Source organism: Xyrauchen texanus, chromosome 2 (genome assembly GCF_025860055.1).
Source record: "Xyrauchen texanus isolate HMW12.3.18 chromosome 2, RBS_HiC_50CHRs, whole genome shotgun sequence".
Classification (NCBI taxonomy): domain Eukaryota; kingdom Metazoa; phylum Chordata; class Actinopteri; order Cypriniformes; family Catostomidae; genus Xyrauchen; species Xyrauchen texanus.
The window spans coordinates 22,887,206-22,906,745 of record NC_068277.1 but is presented as its reverse complement, the minus strand read 5'-3'; the positions used below and the strand labels follow the sequence as shown (position 1 = coordinate 22,906,745).

At 41.7% G+C, this 19,540-nt stretch overlaps 1 protein-coding gene across 4 annotated transcripts in view; it reads right to left on the bottom strand.

The window, feature by feature from the left end:
- Positions 1-19,540, bottom strand: part of LOC127660467 (protein Shroom4-like) — an 81,508-nt gene that overhangs the window by 25,184 nt on the left and 36,784 nt on the right. For all 4 annotated transcript variants that reach the window (XM_052150730.1, XM_052150747.1, XM_052150751.1 and 1 more), the window contains exon 2: positions 6,367-6,518. In XM_052150730.1, coding sequence (XP_052006690.1) covers positions 6,367-6,518 — 152 coding nt within the window. The remainder of the gene's footprint in view (positions 1-6,366; positions 6,519-19,540) is intronic.

Genomic DNA, 19,540 nt, shown 5'->3' with positions numbered 1-19,540 from the left:
TGCAGCCAGCCGCTCCGGGTGGGAAATTTACATAAGAGAACATATGAGCAGTCATAGAAAGCTGCTTCGCATGTATACAGTGCCGAAGCAGCCAGATTGCGAAAGCAGCTTCACGCAGCTTGCCACTCCGGGTGGGAAATTTAGATAAGAGAACATATGAGCAGTCGTAGAGAGCAGTTTCACATGTATACAGTGCCGAAGCAGTCAGTTTGCAGAAGCAAATTCACGCTATAAACTGCTTACGCGGATGGAGCATAGAAAGAAAGACAGAGTAAAAATATAACACTTAACGTGGTAGCGGTAAATACTGCAAAATACAAATGAGCTGCTGTGGCAGCTTCTGCTGAATAATGAGATTGTTTGGATGGAAGAGATGTTCTGATGAAAATGTCTTCAGATGTCTCCTCCTGAACATTGTTTATAAAACTCCATTTAGAGAATACTGAAGCTACAAAATAAGGTCACAGAGGTTATACAATGCTTAGAGGTTAGAGGTTAGAGCAGAGATACTCAAACCAGGGCTCGCGGATCAAAGTTGGCCCGTGAATACCTTTGATTTGGGCACCTTACATACGGACACCTGGCAGGGTTGCCCTCTTTCCCCATTATTGTTCTGTCCAGCCCTGGAACCATTAGCAGCCGCGATAAGAAGGGAATATGATTTTCCAGGGGTGCTGGCGGGAGGTATGGCGAATAAGCTTTTGCTTTATGCAGATTATATTTTATTATTTGTCTCTGACCCCATTAGAGCTATGTCTTGCCTCCATATAATTATTTATTCCTTTTCTAAGTTATCAGGATACAGAGTCAATTGGTCTAAGTCTGAAGCAGTGTAATGCCCAGTAACGACTTTCCAGCCAGGTGCTTTCCATTGGCCCAAACAAGGCATTAAGTATTCAGGGATTTTATTCCCAACAAATTTGTCTGATTTAGTTAAGAGTTAATTTTGACCCCTAAATAAAAATTCATTTAATTTATCTATGATTGGGAAGGTTTTTTTTTTTTTTTTTAAATGAAGTGTATTCCAAAATGTAACTACCTGTTACAATCTCTCCCTATAGATGTCCCCCTCTCTTATTTCAAGCAATTTGATAGGAAAGCGAAGTCCTTCATTTGAAATGGTAAGCATCCTAGATTACATTTTAATAAGTTACAAAGGCCGATTGACAATGGTGGGCTAGGCCTACCCAAGTTTTTTTTTTTTATGCATTCGTTCGACATTTGGCTCATTGGTCGCTTCCACCTGAGAGAGCGTCCCTCCCTGGTTTTGTATTGAACAGGTAGTTATTGCCCCTATTTTGCCATTGCAAAGCCTTTCTGTCAAACTAATTGGAGAAGTTAAGCTACACTACGTTATCTCGCATTTGCACTCGGTATGGACAAAATTGTCCAGAGTGTTTAATTCGGATATTTAAATATTGCCTCAAGCATATGGCTGAACCCTAAATTATGTATTAATAAGTTCCCTTTCTGCTTGTCAGAGTGGATTGTGAGGGGGGTTACTACACTCTGTGACCTATATGAGAGTGGAGTGTTGAGATCCTTTGAAATATGGTTCAAGATTTTGGGATTTCCAGATCTCAGTTCTATAGGTTGAGTTCTACAACCGTGCCACCTGCTCTGTATTGTTTTTGGGAGTAGCACACACACCCCTAAAGCGGTAGATACTCTGGGAGAGGTGATTGCTGCTTTTGGAAAAGGTCATGAGGCATCTAATTAAGAGTCTGGGGTCAGAGCTTTAACTTCTATCAAGAGACTATGGGAGAAAGATTTAAACTTGTTACTGGAGGAGGGAATGTGGGCTAGGATTCTAAAAGATTTCAAGCCTACATCTTGTGAGGCAAGGGTTTCGCTTTATGCAATTTAACATAGATTCTATTGGACCCCCTCTAGATTGTATAGGCTTGGTCTTAAAGACACACCCACAAGCTGGCGATGGAGACACAACCCATATTTTTTGGGGGTGTGTTAAGATACAATAATTTTTCAGAGTGGTATGTGTGATGTTTTGGGCACTCAAATTTGACTTTGCCCAAGACTCTGTGTTTTGGGTGATGGGGAGGTCATAAATTTGGGGGATAAACACATACAAAATTGGGTTCTGACCAGTATCATGATTGGCAGACAAATTATTTTACGGGGATGGAAGTCAGATGGAGCGCCCTCATTTCTGGAGTGGTTTGCAGAGATGGGGAGGGTGGCAGCTTTTGAGGAGGTGGCAAGTAAAATGTTTGGGTTTGGGGACTTGTTTGTTAGGAAATGGGACAATTATTTAGCATTTTTGAGGGGACTCTCGGGGTGGGGATGTGGAGAGAGAAGTTTAGTTTAATTATGTAGGTTCATTATATTTTCTTTTTGTGTGTGTGTATTATGATATGTGACCACAGGGGTGTTTGTTGGGGGTCAGGGTGGGGTTGATGATTGGAGAGGGACATTAGTGGGGGTTAAATGTTAAATGTTGATTTGATGTGTATGTGTTGTATTTTTCTCTGTAGTGTGTTTTTGAATCAATAAAAAAAATGTTAACTGGAAAAAGATGAATTGCTTTCAGAGACTGTATCTTGAATATAAGGGTAAGTAAATTATTTAACTTGTTTATAATTCTGTCATTGCAGAAAAGTCAAAATATACTTATATTCAAGATATATTCTCTGAAAGCAATTCTACATATCTGTTATGTAATAATATTATGTAATATGTTGCTTCTTAGGTAAATAAATGTATGTTATTTTATGGAATTTTTTATATTTTCAAATATTTAAATATTTAACTTTATGGGGCCTGGGTAGCTCAGCAAGTAAAGATGCTGACCACCATACCTGGAGTCGCAAGTTCGAATCCAGGGCATGCTGAGTGACTCCAATCAGGCTTCCTAAGCAACCAATTGACCCGGTTGCTAGAGTGGGTAGAGTCACGTTGGATTAACCTCCTCGTGGTCGCTATAATGTGGTTCTCGCTCTCAGTCGGGCGTGTGGTGAGTTGTGCATGGATGCCGCAGAGAATAGTGTAAAGCCTCCAAACGTGCTAGGTCTCCACAGTAACACGCTCAACAAGCCATGTGACAAGATGCGCGGATTGACGGTCTCAGACTCGGAGGCAACTGAGATCCATCCCCCCGCCACCCGGATTGAGGTGAGTCACTACACCACCACGAGGACCTCGATTGCATTGGGAATTGGGCATTCCAAATTGGGGAGAAAATCCACAAAAAAAAAAGTCTCAGTTAAAAAAAAATATTTTTCAGTACAGCTCCTTAAGTAAATGTACATAGTTTTAAAGGAGTTTTAGATATTTATATGGGACATCAAGCCAAAACAAAAACAAATCAAAACCGTATTTTGTTGCAGTGTATAATGGGGCAAAGACTACCCTCTCTCACCTTTTTGTTCACATCGATCAATCATTAACTCACAAAAAACAAACTCTCTCTTCTTAATAAAGCTGCGTATTGTTGATTTTCTTTATGATAAGATAAACACTGTGACACATACTGTATATTATGATTCAGTACGTCGTGAGTCATCGCATTTTCATCTAGTTGCATCAAGGGACAAGCGTCTCCGCATCAAAGTGTGCATCAGCCTGTATGCAGTTTCGATCTCTCCCCTGGGTCACTTCACGTGACTCATAGAAGCGGCACTGACTGCACAGAGCAATGCCAGTTTCAGAGTTTGCACTTATTTACATGACCTGCTTCCTTATTATTTGAACTATAATAAAGGATGCATCAAATATATAACACAGACTTGCCAAGGTTTTTACTTTAAAGATGCTCTGACATACAAGTTTTTGACACACACCTGAGTATCTGGACAAACTGACAGCTAAAATGCCAAGGATCTGCAAAGTTGTCATTGTTACACATGAAGGATTTTTTGATGAGAACTCTTTGAAGTAGTTTTAGAAGTTCTGAATTTTGTTTTTCAATTTGTTATAGTAATATTTCATGTTATTAATGGCCTGACTATACATTGTGATCAGTTGAATGCCACTTTGGTGAATAAACGTGACAATTTAATTCCATAAGAGCAAAATCTGTACATTATTCAAAGTTTTTGGCCCCAGTGTATATATTTACGCAATATCACATGCGCAAGAGTGCGATATGGCCCTACATCAGCACAATGCTGTAGGTAATCACAGAAGTGTTTTTTAGGGCCATATAGCATGATTGCGAGTGTGATATTGCTCATATTTTACATTTACATTTATGCATTTGGCAGACGCTTTTATCCAAAGCGACTTACAGAGCACTTATTACAGGGACAATCCCCCCGGAGCAACCTGGAGTTAAGTGCCTTGCTCAAGGGCCCAACAGTGGCATCTTGGTGGTGCTGGGTCTTGAACCCCTGACCTTCTGGTCAGTAACCCTGAGCCTCAACCACTGAGCCACCATTGTTCAACGAACAAGTAAATACAATTTTTTTGTGGAAAAACTGAGTAAGGTCATAAAACGCATTTGTGCCTGGAACTACATTCTTACGCGACCGATCAGAATCTGCCATTGCTGGTTCAAAACAAATGATGCGTCCAAGCCTTCGTTAGTAAATAAAAAATTTCACTTCAGAAACAGCATCACGGCTTGTGCTGTTTAGAACAAGTTATTGGATAAACAAGGATGGGTGGATGGATGTGTGTGTGAGTGTGTGTGAGAGAGTGAGTGAGTGAGTGAGTGAGAGAGTGAGAGAGAGAGAGAAAGAGACGGGAGCGTGTGCAATCACCTGTTGCCACGCCCAAGCAGAAATGCTGTCAGCTTTCTGAAGGTCAGCATTTTCAGTGGTAAAATAGCCATCCAAGTGGGGGTATTCCTCTCTATTTCACAGTAGCCAGTACGCAAGAGTCATTTCGTATAGAAACCGCAATGTCCTCTGCCATTTTAAACAGTATGTATCCAATGTGGAAACTCCTGTAAGAGCTAAGCACCTTAAATTCTGTAATCAATCAGCCTATTCGCTTAAAGCTGTTTAAAGCTATTTCCTAGCTTTAGTAATGTAGTAGTAATATGAGCGATCATGGAGCGCTGTTCTATGTAAACAATGACAAAGGACTTACAAACAATTTTTTTACTTCAAAGTAAAAAAAGGGATTTACTTCACGTCACCAACTGGCTCATATTACACACAAAATTGATCTCTTGCCACCACCTGCTGGCTAACATATGTAATGTCAAAAAACATTTATATAAAAAGAGACACATAGCCTACATTAGCTCTTAACACATATGCACTGCTCTTACACAGATTAGGACGACGAACATAAGCGGAGTGATACAAACAGTGAAGTGCTCGTGGAACGTCTCTTGTTCAATCAGATCCGAGGACTGAAACTAACTGCTGTGTGTGTGTGTGTGTGTGTGTGTGTGTGTGTGTGTGTGTGTATATATATATATATATTATTAAACTATATTTAACTTGACACAGTGACCTAAAAATTTTATGTTTATGATGCAACGCACCGAGACGCTACACAAGCATCTGTCTGATGCAGGTATGTATATATATATATATATATATATATATATATATTAATCTTGTTGCACTCTAATCTTGGTCTTGGATAGTATTTTTACCACTTATGTGGTATTCTTCCTCTTTTGTAAGTCACTTTGTATAAAAGATTCTGCCAAATGAATAAATGTAAATGCAAATGTAAATATTGGTGAAAAGAATAAAAAGAGGACATGTTGGGTTTACAGAATATGTGAGAGGGAGGGCAGGATATATTAGAGATAGGAGAATGAAGATGAAAGAGGGAGAATATTAGGACGTAGACTCATCTGTCTGATAGTTGCTGATGTAGTGAGACCTCAACACAATGGAATGTGCTGGAGTCAGTCGATTAACAAGTACAAGCAATCTCCCACCGACTGGACATCCAGTCCAGACTTAACGCACACAGCACATAAATTTGCCAGAGTACATATAGCTACCAGTGAAAGGTAAATGTTTAACACGAAGTGAGCATTAATAAAAGTTTCCAAATAATTGTATGTGTACTCATGTTTTTAGAAAGAGGACAGGTTGGATGTCTCTTGTCTGCATTTCTACCTGTATCCATAGTGAGGCAGTAACACATGACAGCCTCATTGTCCACATGCATGGAAAGGAAAAAACCCCTGTGGTCAGACTGCACAGACAAAGACTGACCTGGTTACAACCAATAAATATACTTTCAAAAGCTACAAGCAATACTGATAATGGGAGATCTGATCCAAGATCAGGCTTCTGTGAGTGAATCATATAGTGTTCCAGGTTTTTCCAGGTCACATCCTCTACATTTTCAAGAAATGAAACGAATATTTCAGATAACAAAGCAGCAGTTTCAGCGTAATAAGCATGATTGTTGTGTGTGTGTATGTCTACGTACCTTCGAACAATGACTTTGAGAACCCTAAAGGAGCCTTTGATGAGGATTAGGGCTTCTTGACGAGAACCGTAGAGAGCTGAGCCATTTATATTGACCAGTTCATCTCCAACTCTCAATTTCTTACACTGTGCTGCCTTTCCACCCTCCTCAATCTGTGTGGGAGAGAAAGAAAGGGTTAAATATGTTTAGTGTTGTAGCCATCAACATATTTCAGAATATTTCTGGAGATAAATATCCTTACTTATGCCATAATTTTATACATAAAGCACAGAGAGAGATTCTCTTCTCCTTTCAAGAGGACATAAGAGATTAAATTCTTAAGTCAGAACCACATACATAATTAACAGTACAGTAAATACTTGAAGATAAGCATGTTTACACATACAGTCATGTATGCTGTCCATTTCTAATTTCTCCACTTCCTTTATCAAAAAATAAATGGGACACAGGAGTCAAAGCTCAAATATACAGTTAAAGTAAGAAGTTTACATACACCTTAGACAAATGCATTTAAATCAGTTTTTCACAATTCCTGACATTTAATCATAGAAAACATTCCCTGTTTTAGGTCAGTTAGGATCATTACTTTATTTTAAGAATGTGAAATGTCAGAATAATAGTAGAGAGATTGATTTATTTCAGCTTTTATTTCTTTCATCACATTCCCATTGGTTGAGAAGTTTACATACACTTTGTTAGTATTTGGTAGCATTGCCTTTAAATTGTTTAACTTGGATCAAATGTTTTGGGTAGCATTCCACAAGCCTCTCACAATAATTTTCTTGAATTTTGGCTCATTCCACCAGACAAAACTGGTGTAATGGAGTCAGGTTTGTAGGCCTCCTTGCTCACACAGACTTTTTCAGTTCAGCCCACAAATCTCAGATTGATGTCAGAGCTTTGTGATGGCCACTCCAATACCTTGACCATTTTGACACAACTTTGGAGGTATGCTTAGGGTCATTGTCCATTTGGAAAACACATTTGCGACAGAGCTTTAACTTCCTGGCTGATGTCTTGAGATTTTGCATTAATATTTAATGGATTGGTGGTGGTGTAGTGGCTAAAGCACAGGGCTATTAATCAGAAGGTCGCTGGTTCAATCCCCATGGCCACCACCATTGTGTCCTTGAGCAAGGCACTTAACTCCAGGTTGCTCCGGGGGTATTGTCCCTGTAATAATTGCACGGTAAGTCGCTTTGTATAAAAGTGTCTGCCAAATGAAAATATCCACAGAATTTTCCTTCCTCCGGATGCCATCTCTTTAATGAAGTGCACCAGTCCCTCCCGTAGCAAAGCACCCCCACAACATGATGCTGTCACCCCCATGCTTCAGAGTTGGGATGGTGTTCTTCGGCTTACAAGCCTCACCCTTTTCACTCCAAACATAACAATGGTCAATATGGACAAACAGTTTGATTTTTGTTTCATCAGACCAGAGGAAACTTCTCCAAAAAATAAGATCTTGGTTCCCGTGCACTTGCAAACTGTAGTCTGGCTTTTTTATGTCAGGTTTGGAGCAGTGGCTTCTTCCTTGCTGAGCTGCCTTTCAGGTTATGTTGATATAGGACTCGTTTTACTGTGGATATAGATGCGTGTCTACCTGTTTCCTCCAGCACCTTCACAATGTCCTTTGCTGTTGTTCTGGGATTGATTTTCACTTTTCGCACCAATCTACGTTCATCTCTAGGAGGCTAAATGAGTCTCCTTCCTGAGCAGTATGATGGCTGTGTGGTCCCATTGTGTTTATACTTGCGTACTATTGTTTGTACAGATGAACGTGGTGGATGGAAATTGCTCCCAAGCAGGAACCAGACTTGTGGAGGTCCCCACATTTTTTCTTGGCTGATTTCTTTTGATTTTCCCATGATGTCAAGCAAAGAGGCACAGAGTTTGAGGTAGGCCTTAAAATACATCCACAGGTACACCTCCAATTAACTACAATTAGCCTATCAGAAGCTAATTGGCTAATTGTCTAAAGGCTTGACATAATTTTCTGGAATTTTCCAAGCTTCTTAAAGGCACAGAAATGTCAATATACATTTCTAACTCACTGGAATTGTGAAATAGTAAATTAAAAGTGAAACAATCTGTCTGTAAACAATTGTTGGAAAATTGACATGTGTCATGCATAAAGTAAATGTCCTAAACGACTTGCTAAATCTATAGTTTGCTAATATGAAATCTGTGGAGTAGTTAAAAAATGTGTTTTAATGACTTCAATCTAAGTGTATGTAAACTTCTGACTTCATCTGTACATACTATGCTGTAAATGTACAGAGTTCACAGCCATTCATCAAACATGCTTACAGACAATATCTATATTGTCAATATTGAAAAGTTATTTAATCAGGGAGCCTCTTACATAAAATAGGACAAAAGTTCAAAGATCAGCTCCAAAGTCACATAATTCCCATCCACAAAACACCAGCCCAGTGAAAACATACACAATCACACTTTCAGTCAGTCATGCACGCATAAATCTCAACCTCTAAAATAAACACACTCAACTCTCGCCTGCTTGGCAGACACATAGTATATCAAGATCATTTTTATGTCTTTCATCAGAGCCAATTTCTCATTCCACAAATCCTCCCTATAAAACACACAGCTAATGCCACAAAGCTTTCAAAATGAAATCATATTCCTTTTTTAAGTAGTTACAGTCATAATGTTGAGGGGTGCGCAAATCTCTAAGGGTTTGTCAAGGAAGTACAGGGTTTTATGAGATTTTGATAGCAACACCAGTGGCTCATTACGTTAAATAAAAATCTATAATTTATGTATAATATTCCTTTCAAATCTCAGGGGTACTTCAAGAAAATTATTTAGATTGTTCACCCATGCTGTAAACAACAAAGAGAGTTAGGAACGCTGTAAATAAGCCAGAGATTGTCAGATGGCGGCATGTAAACGCTTCTGTCTAACTTGGCTAAAAGAAATCGTTCTCCCCATAGTGATAATTCTTTTATCGTTTACGCAACCTAATGCCATATCGTACTTGTATTACACAAACAAAATCTTTTGATAAAGATATGATGTAAATACACTAATAAAAAAAAAGGGTTTTGCATGTTATTCAGTTTATTTAATTAAAATGAACTAAAGTTAAACAATTCTAGAACATTTTGTCACAACTTGATTTCATTGCGTTCAATCCAACTTAAGTTTACTGAATCAATTTGAGTTTGGACTACATTAATACTTTTTGTAGCATTGATGAAACTGGGCAGGGGAATTCCATTTCCTAGCATATTTTGCATGGGACTGGGCCAGTGGTGGCTCAGTGGTTAAGGTTCTGGGTTACTGAACAAAAGGTTGGGGTTCAAGCCCCAGCACTGCCAAGATACCACTGTTGGGCCCTTAAGCAAGGCCCTTGACCCTATCTGCTCCAGGGGTGCTGTTTCATGGCTGACCCTGCGCTCTGACCCCAGCTTAGTTGGGATATGCGAAAACAACTGCATTTCATTGGCTCTGTAGCTGTACTCTGCACAATGACAATAAAGTTGAATATTAATGGGGTGAACAAATGTTGAGATTAAGTTTTATTTTATAAATTTTTGAGCAAGAGGAGAATAGGAGGACATTTTTTAATATATATATATTTTTTTGTTATATTGGTAATTTAAAAGACTGTCTGAAAGGATGGGGTTTTCAGGGTTACCATTGTGATGAACATTGGCTCTTGTGCTTAGGTTGAGGATGTCCTTTCACTGCTCTATAAGCAGTTGCTATCAACAGTGACAGTGCAACAGTTTCACTGTGCTTACACTTGATCATCTGGCATATTCTAATGATTAATAAAATAAATTATGTTGGACCAACATAAGAAAATCACATAAATCACTTGAGTTTGGACTCAAGATGGCGCCGAGTATGGCTGCTGCGTTGCGAGCTCCGACACAACACTGCAGTTTATTCTTTTTGTTTACAGTTTTTAGTTTTTTTTTTGTCTTGGATGTTGTCTGCCTTATTGTATACGACAGACAAATGCTTTTGGACATTGGTTCTACAATTACACACCGTAAACCGGACTTCAAATTCCTCAATGCCGACCCGCTGTTTACAAACACGCCAGCGGAGCCCTTTGTCTGGGCTGCCCGGCTGTGGAAACGCAGAAGGAAAAGGGGAAAAAGAGCTGGTGTTCTCATCAGAATAAGACGTCGCGCGAATCGACCCCCGCTACCCAGTATACTACTGGCAAATGTTCAGTCTCTGCACAACAAGATCTGCAAGCTGAGAGTGCGGATTCTTTCCAACGTGAGACGAGGGATTGCTGCGTTATTTGACTTACAGAAACTTGGTTGTCTGCGGAGATTCCAGACTCGGCCATCGAACCCACGGATATCTCTGTGCACCGTGCGGACAGAGCGAAAGACCTCTCAGGTAAAAGCAGAGGTGGTGGTGTATGTTTTATGATCAACAAATCATGGTGTGATCAGTGGCACTCAGAGGAAAAGTCTTTCTGCTTCCCTGATCTGGAATATCTCATGCTTCTGGCTACCGAGGTAATTCACAGCGGTCATTATCACAGCTGTGTACATCCCCCCACAAGCAAGTTATGCCCTCCTTAACTCTATCAGTGCAACCAAACACCAGTACAGGCACAAAATTGAAGGACAGTTCAACACCACTGACTCTAGAAGTATGTGGCAGGGAATTAACATCATCACGGACTACAATGGGAATAAAAACTCCACCGTGAACACCGCTGCCTCTCTCCCGGATGAGCTTAATACATTTTATGCTCGTTTCAAGGACAATAACACAGCACTCACAGCTGACGCTACAGTTGATGGTTCACTCTCCGTCTCTGTTGCGGATGTAACCCGATCCTTCCGACGGTTGAACATCAGTAAAGCCGCGGGTCCAGACGGCATTCAGGGCCGCATCATCAGAGCTTGTGCGAACCAACTGACTGGTGTTTTTACGGACATTTTCAACCTGTCCCTCTCCCTGTCTGTAGTCCCCACATGCTTCAAAACGTCAACCATTGTGCCTGTACCGAAGCAAGCCAAAATCACTTGCTTAAATGACTGGCGTCCTGTTGCTCTGACCCCCATCATCAGCAAATGCTTTGAGAGGCCAATCAGAGACCGCATCTGCTCTGTGCTGCCCACGTCTTTGGACCCATTGCAGTTTGCCTACCACAACAACCGCTCCACTGATGATGCCATTGCATCTACAATACACACTGCTCTCTCCCAACTGGAAAAAAGGATCACATATGTGAGAATGGTGTTTGTAGACTACAGCTTAGCATTCAACACCAGAGTGCCCTACAAGCTTGATGAGAAACTCCAGGCTCTGGGCTTAAACAGCTCGCTGTGCAGCTGGATTCTGGATTTCCTGTCAGGCAGACGTCTCATCACTGACCCTCAACACTGGAGCCCAGCAGGGCTGTGTTCTCAGCCCACTCCTGTATTCCCTGTACATGACTGTGTGGCAACACATAGCTCCAATGCCATCATTAAGTTTGCTGACAATACGACGGTGGTAGGTCTGATCACTGACAATGATGAAACAGCCTACAGAGAGGAGGTGCACACTCTGACACGCTGGTGTCAGGAGCACAACCTCTCCCTCAATGTCAGTAAAACCAAGGAGCTTGTGGTGGACTTCAGGAAGAAAGACAGAGAACACAGCCCCAGCACAATTAATGGAGCACCGGTGGAGAGAGTCAGCAGTTTCAAGTTCCTCGGTGTCCACATTACTGAGGAACTCAGAACATGGTCCGTCCGCACTGAGGCCATTCTGAAGAAGGTTCACCAGCGCCACTTCTTCCTGAGACGGCTGAGGAAGTTCTACACCAGTACTGTAGAGAGCATCCTGACTGGCTGCATCACCGCCTGGTACGGCAATAGCACCGCCCACAACCGCAAAGCACTGCAAAGGGTGGTGTGAACTGCCAGAAACATCATCGGAGGTGAGTTTCCCTCTCTCCAGGACATATATAACAGGCGGTGTGTGAAAAAAGCTCGGAGGATCATCAGAGACACCAGCCACCCGAGTCATGGGCTGCTCACTGCTACCATCAGGCAGGCGGTATCGCAGCATCAGGACACGCACCAGCCAATTACTTGATAGCTTCTTCCCCCAAGCAATCAGACTTTTTAACACTTGATCTCTCACGATCAATAATCAGCACTGGACTTTATTAATCGTATTATCTCACACTGGACTCTCAAATATATTCTCCACAATATAACTACTGCATATATATTTTTATATACTCTTATTTTTATTGTATGTGTATTCTATATTTTGTGTATTGTTTACTGTACATTGTATATTATATTGTGTTGTGTAAGTATGTGTACATTTGATATGTAAATTGTGTTTTGTAAATATGTTGTTTATTGTAATTGGTATATGTCTCGTCACTGTCATGACTGCTATGTTGCTCAGAACTGCACACAAGAGTTTCACCTACTGTTGCACTTGTGTACATGGTAGTGTGACAATAAAGTGAGTTGATTTGATTTGATTAAATTAAACATTAGTAAATTTGGGGGCCTGGGTAGCTCAGCAATTAAAGATGCTGACCACCACACCTGGAGTCGCAAGATCGAATGAAGGGCATGCTGAGTGACTCCAGTCAGGCTTCTTAAGCAACCGATTGGCCCAGTTGCTAGGGTGGGTAGAGTCACATTGGGTTAACCTCCTTGTGGTCGCTATAATGTGGCTCACGGTGGGGCGCATGCCGAGTTGTGCGTGTATGCCACAGACAATAGCGTGAAGCCTCCACGTGCGCTAGGTCTCCGCGGTAACACGTTCAACAAGCCATAAAATGCACAGATTGACAGACTCAGACGCGGCGGCAACTGAGATTCGTCGTCCGCCACCACGAGGACTTCGATCGCATTTGGAACTGGGCATTCCTAATTGGGGAGAAAATCATAAAAAAAATTAAAAAACACTAGTACATTTTGTTTGACCAACCTAATAAAGTTGAGTTAAAACTACTCTGGTACATTGATTTGACCTAATCCAACCAAATTATGTTGGCTGAATGAAACTGGCTTAATCTGAATGAAATAAATTAAATTGCTTGTAAAAACTTTAAATTATTAAGGGTTAATTACATTTATTAGGATAATGGGATAATAGGATATTTATGAGTGTACAGTTGAAGTCAGAAAATTACATACACTTAGGTTGAAGTCACTAAAACACATTTTTTAACCATTCCACAGATTTAATATTAGCGAACTATAGTTTTGGCAAGTCGTTAAGGACATTTACTTTGTGCATGACACAAGTATTTCTTCCAACAATTGTTTACAGATGGACTGTTTCACTTTGAATTGACTACATCACAATTCCAGTGGGTCAGAAGCATACACACTCTAAGTTAACTGTGCCTTTAAGCAGCTTGGAAAATTATAGAAAATGATTTAAAGCCTTTAGGCAATTAGCTAATTAGCTTCTAATATGCTAATTGGCTCATTGGAGTCAATTGGAGATGTACCTGTGGATGTATTTTAATGCCAACCTTCAAACTCAGTTCCTCTTTGCTTGACATCATGGGAAATTCAAAAGAAATCAGCCAAGACCTCAGAAAAATAATTGTGGACCTCCACAAGTCTGGTTCATCCTTGGGAGCAATTTCCAAATGCCTGAATGTACCACATCTGTACAAACAATATTACGCAAGTATAAACACCATGGGACCACGCAGCCATCATACCGGTCAGGAAGGAAATGCATTCTGTCTCATAGAGATGAATATAGTTTTGTGCGAAAAGTGTAAATTAATCCCAGAACAACAGCAAAGTACCTTATGAAGATGCTGGAGGAAACGGGTAGACAAGTATCTATATCCACAGTAAAACGAGTCCATTATTGACACAACCTGAAAGGCTGCTCAGCATGGAAGAAGCCACTGCTCCAAAACTGCCTGACTACAGTTTGTAAGTGCACGTGGGGACAAAGATTTTACTTTTTGAGAAATTACTTCGGTCTGATGAAGTAAAAATGTAACAGTTTGGCCATAATGCTCATTGTCACGTTTGGAGGAAAAAGGGTGAGGCTTGCAAGCCAAAGAACATGGGGGTGGTAGCATCCTGTTGTGGGGGTGCTTTGCTGCAGAAGTGACTGGTTCACTTCACAACATAGATAGCATCATGAGGAAGGAAATTTATGTGGATATATTGAAGCAAAATCTAAAGACATCAGCCAGGAAGTTAAAAGTTGGGTCTTCCAAATGGGGCATGACCCCAAGCATACCTCCAAAGTAGGGCTGGGACAACGCGGCGACGTCATCGATGACGTCGACGCAAAAAATACGTCGACGCAAAATATGCGCGTCGATTCGTCGGACCCAAAACAAAGATGGCCGCACCGCCGAGTAGTAGAAACACGAGTGGCTCCTCAGACTATCAGAAGTGCAAGGCGGCATGCCCTCGTTCCTCTAAAGTATGGGAATTCTTTAATTTAAAAGGAAACAATTCCGTGATATGTCGTCTTTGCAAAATGGAGATGGCCTTCCATTCTAGCACCACGGCAATGCACCAGCACCTTAAGAGGCGCCACCCGGTTGCAGCTGCAGATGACAGAGCACCGTAAGTTTTTTTCAACTCCCCACTTTGCACTCGATGTTGGAGTAGTCTATAATACATTGTCGACACCTAAAGTTTTCGCTTATAGCTATTAATAATGCGCTTATAGCTATGAATGTCGTGAAAAATACATAGAGGACACTGACAACGCGCTGACAGACAGGACCAAGCAGGTAACATTTAATAAAGTCTCAACTTTCAAATTTGGTCATTCAAAGAAAATTAAATAAAATAGGCCTACTATTTTTTGGCTCTTTAATGTGTCGTGACAGATTGCCTCAGTTAAAACTGCTCGTGAACCAATCATCTTTTCCTTGGTTAATTTATAGCATAAAATAGACTAAACATGAATGTAGCCTACATCAGAAGGACTGTTGTTTTAACCGCGGAAAGATGTCAGTACAGTAGCCTACAATCCATTATTCAAATTCAAATCCACCGACGTTAATCTTCTCTCTCCTGACTACTTTGTAGGACAAAAATGGCGTATTATGATTGATTGATCAGATCGCCAGTCAATCAAACTCCCGGCAAATGTTTTTTTTTTTTTTACATTTTATACACCCCCACCCCCGATGAAACCGGTATTACCGGTGTTGTCACAAGTCGATTAATCGAATCGGACTGAAAAAATGAATCGTTAGATTAATTGATGCATTGAAAAAATAATCGCTAGATTAATCGTTTAAAAAATAATCATTTATCCCAGCCCTACTCCAAAGTTGTGTCAAAATGGCTTAAGGACAACATATTCAAGATATTGGAGTGCCCATCACAAAGCCCTGACCTCAAACCGATGAGGTCAGGGCTTTGTGATTTGTGAACTGAAAAAGCATGTGCGAGCAAGGAGGCCTACAAACCTGACTCAGTTACACCAGTTCTGTCTGGAGGAATGGTACACAATTCCAGCAACTTATTGTGAGAAGCTTTTGGAAGGCTACCCAAAACAAGTAAAACAATTTAAGGCCAATGCTACCAAATACTAACAGTGTATGTAAACCTCTGATCCAATGGGAACGTGATGAAAGAAATAAAAGCTGAAATAAATAATTCTCTCTACTATTATCCTGAGATTTCACATTCTTAAAATAAATTAGTAATCCTAACCATAGGCGGAAATCGCGGGGGGGTCAGCACGAAATTGCGATGCTAATGCCCGGATTAGGCAAAACTGTCTGATTCCATTCTGTGCAAGTCATCAGAATAAGAGAAATGCCCTGGCTATTGTAATCTATTGTGCTGTAGGTGTTTTGGGTTTAGTTTTAAAACTGAATGATATCAACATTGGACATTATTATATTTTTTTTATTAATTAGAAGATGAATTCCATGTAGGGATACATGGAGTAGTCCCAACAAGCATTTTCTTATTTTAAACGAAACTGTGTTTTTTTTAGTTGGTAGAACTTATTGAGTTGGTCATTTAAAAGTAGATCATCACACAAAAAGGTGTGGGCACTCCTGGTCTAAGGTGTATGTAAACTTCTGACTTAAACTGTATATATCCATACAAAGCCAATGGGGTCCAATCAAATCACTTCAAAAACATAGCTTAAACTACTCTAGTTTTATGGATTACCTTTCTGCTGCTATTAAATCCTTTTTGGAGCTTGGAAGTGTTGGACCCTTGTTTGACTTGTTTTTTGTTTTGTTTTTGTGGCCAAAATAGTATTTTTCTTGATTCTGAAGCAGAAAGAGTAAATATATTGAAGAAGAAAGAGTACAAACATACACATCTGACCATTTTGCAACAAGAGAGCCCCTGTGTTTCAACACTGAAACCAAATCTTTGTGAAACATGTTCACACACACTTTTACAATTTGAAGACTCATCTGATGCCAACTGTCAGTCTGCATCGCAGAGTAAATAGATTCACATGTGTTGTGTGTGAATGCGTGTATGTGGTGAGCATTGCAGGAATATTTGAGTGTGGCTTTTGGGGAGATCAAAGACAGAATGTGTCCGGAGGGGCATTACAAGGAATATTCATATTTATGGAATAAAAGCTTGGTGGGAGACAGCGAGTGTCGGGATGCGGGTCAAGTGAAGTCATTTTTGTTTGTATAGCGCTTTTCACAACACACACCTTTTCAGAGTAGCTTTACAGGAAAACATGCATTAAAAAAAAATTAAACTGTGATATCTATAATTGTGACGTAATGAAGCTAGGAAGCAAGTTGCAAGTTGACAATTAGTTTATTGACAGTCAAATTGAGAAGATAGGGGAAAAGTCCGGGGTGATGGTCTAGTGGCGTAGAGTCTCCAATGGTCAGATGATCGTGGTGAGAAGAGTGAAGAGAAGTGTTGAACAGACACGCGTAATCCGGGTAACAGCAAACAGGACACTAAACAGGGACAACGAGAGAACTGGACTGGAACTCTGAAGAGCGTAACAACACCGACATCACAAACAACGATCTGACAAGGAGATGAGAGAGTGGTGAGAATTTAAAGGGAATGGGAATGAGTAACAGCTGGTGAGAGGAGTGATTAGCGCAGAGCGCTAATCATGGTACAAACAACACGCCCACACATTCACGCACCCACACAACACACACTAAGAACAAGGCACGAGACAAGGAAGAGACATAGGATTAAATACCGTGACAGTACTTCTCCCCTAGGAACGCCTCCTGGCGTTCCCAGGCTCCCTTACCTGCCGATTGTAGTCATCGATAAGGGAGTGATCCAGAATGTCTCTGGCCGGTACCCAACCTCTCTCCTCCGGACCGTAACCTTCCCAGTCCACCAGGTACTGAAATCCGGCCCCTCCGCCTTGAGTCCAGAATACGGTTGACCGAATAGTAGGTTCCCCGCCTACGAAGTCGCGGGCGGGGGAACCGAACCGGGCGGGTTAATGCGGAATAAAAGACGGGTTTTATTTTGGATACATGAAATACGGGTGAATTCTCCTGTACGCTGGAGGAAGGTTGAGGCGGACTGCCACCGGACTAACGATCTTGGTGACAGCTGAACGGGCCAATAAATTTAGGTGCAAGTTTATTAGATACGGAACGTGAGGAATGTTCTTAGTAGAAAGCCACACTTTTTGACCAACGACGATAATGGGAGGCCTAGACCGGTGGCGATCAGCTTTGGCCTTGGTGCGTGACCCCACTTGGAGTAGAGTCTCCCGGCCCTAGTCCAAGTGCGGTGACACCTCTGGATCTAAGGCGTGAGCGGAGGGGACCGCGACTCGGATTCCAGACTAGGAAAAATAGGTGGCTGGTAACCTACACTACACTCAAACGGAGATAGGCCCGTGGATGATACTGGTAACGTGTTGTGGGCGTACTCAACAAAAGACAGTTGCTGACTCCATGAGGAAGGATTCTTGGATACCAAACATCGTAACGCTCTCTCCAGATCCTGGTTGGCTCGCTCAGATTGACCATTGCTCTGGGGATGAAACCCTGAGGACAGACTAACAGTCGCTCCCAGTAATTTACAAAATTCTCGCCAAAATTTGGACACAAATTGGGGTCCTCTGTCAGAGACCACATCTGTCGGGAGGCCATGTAGCCGAAAGACGTGGTCAATGACAATCACCGCTGTCTCCTTGGCAGAGGGTAATTTGGGCAAGGGAATGAAGTGGGCCGCCGAGAACCGGTCCACCACGGTTAAAACTACCGTGTGTCCCTGTGAGGGTGGGAGGGCGGTGATAAAATCTAGAGCTGATATGGGACCAGGGTCTCGATGGCACCGCAGCGGTTGAAGTAACCCGCCTGGGGGTCGATTGAACTCTTACCAGTGGCGAGACTGAGCAAGCCAAAACAAAACTGTGAACGCCACGTAACCATCAAAGGCCACCAGAATCGTTGCTTGACTAAAAACTTAGTTCGATTAACTCCTGGATGACAAGCCACATTAGAACAATGTCCCCACTGAATAACGCTGGACCGTGAACCCTCCGGCACAAACAAACGGTTCGGTGGGCACCGAGCCGGGCGCACTCCTTCTAAGGCCGTCTTGACCTTCGATTCGATCTCCCATGTGAGTGTAGAGATGAATAGAGTCTCTGGTAAAATGCACTCGGAGTAGACGGGCGCTCGGAGTGATCAAAATACGTGATAAAGAATCGGGTTTGATGTTCTTGGAACCCGGCGGTACGAGAGAGTAAAATCAAAACGACCGAAAAAAGAGCCCACCGAGCCTGCCTGGAGTTTAATCTTTAGCTGTGCGAATATATTCCAAATTCTTGTGATCGGTCCAGACGATAAAAGGTACCCCGAACCCTCCAACCAGTGGCTCATTCCTCCAAAGCTAACTTGACTGCCAACAACTCTCTGTTACCAATGTCATAATTACGCTCGCCGAGGACAAGCTGATGAGAAAAAACGCGCAAGGGTGTATCTTGTCGCCTGAAGGAGAACGCTGGGATAGCACTGCGCCTACCCCCACCTCTGATGCATCGACCTCCACCACCTAACTGACGTGATGGATCAGGGGTTATCAGGATGGGGCTGAAACAAAGCAACCTTTCAGTTTGGCAAACGCAGCCTCAGCTGCGCTCTGACCACCTGAACGTTGTTCTGGGGAGGTCAGGGCGGTCAGAGGTGTGGCTAGTTGACTGAAATTGCGAATGAAACGCCGGTAGAAATTGGCTAACCCCA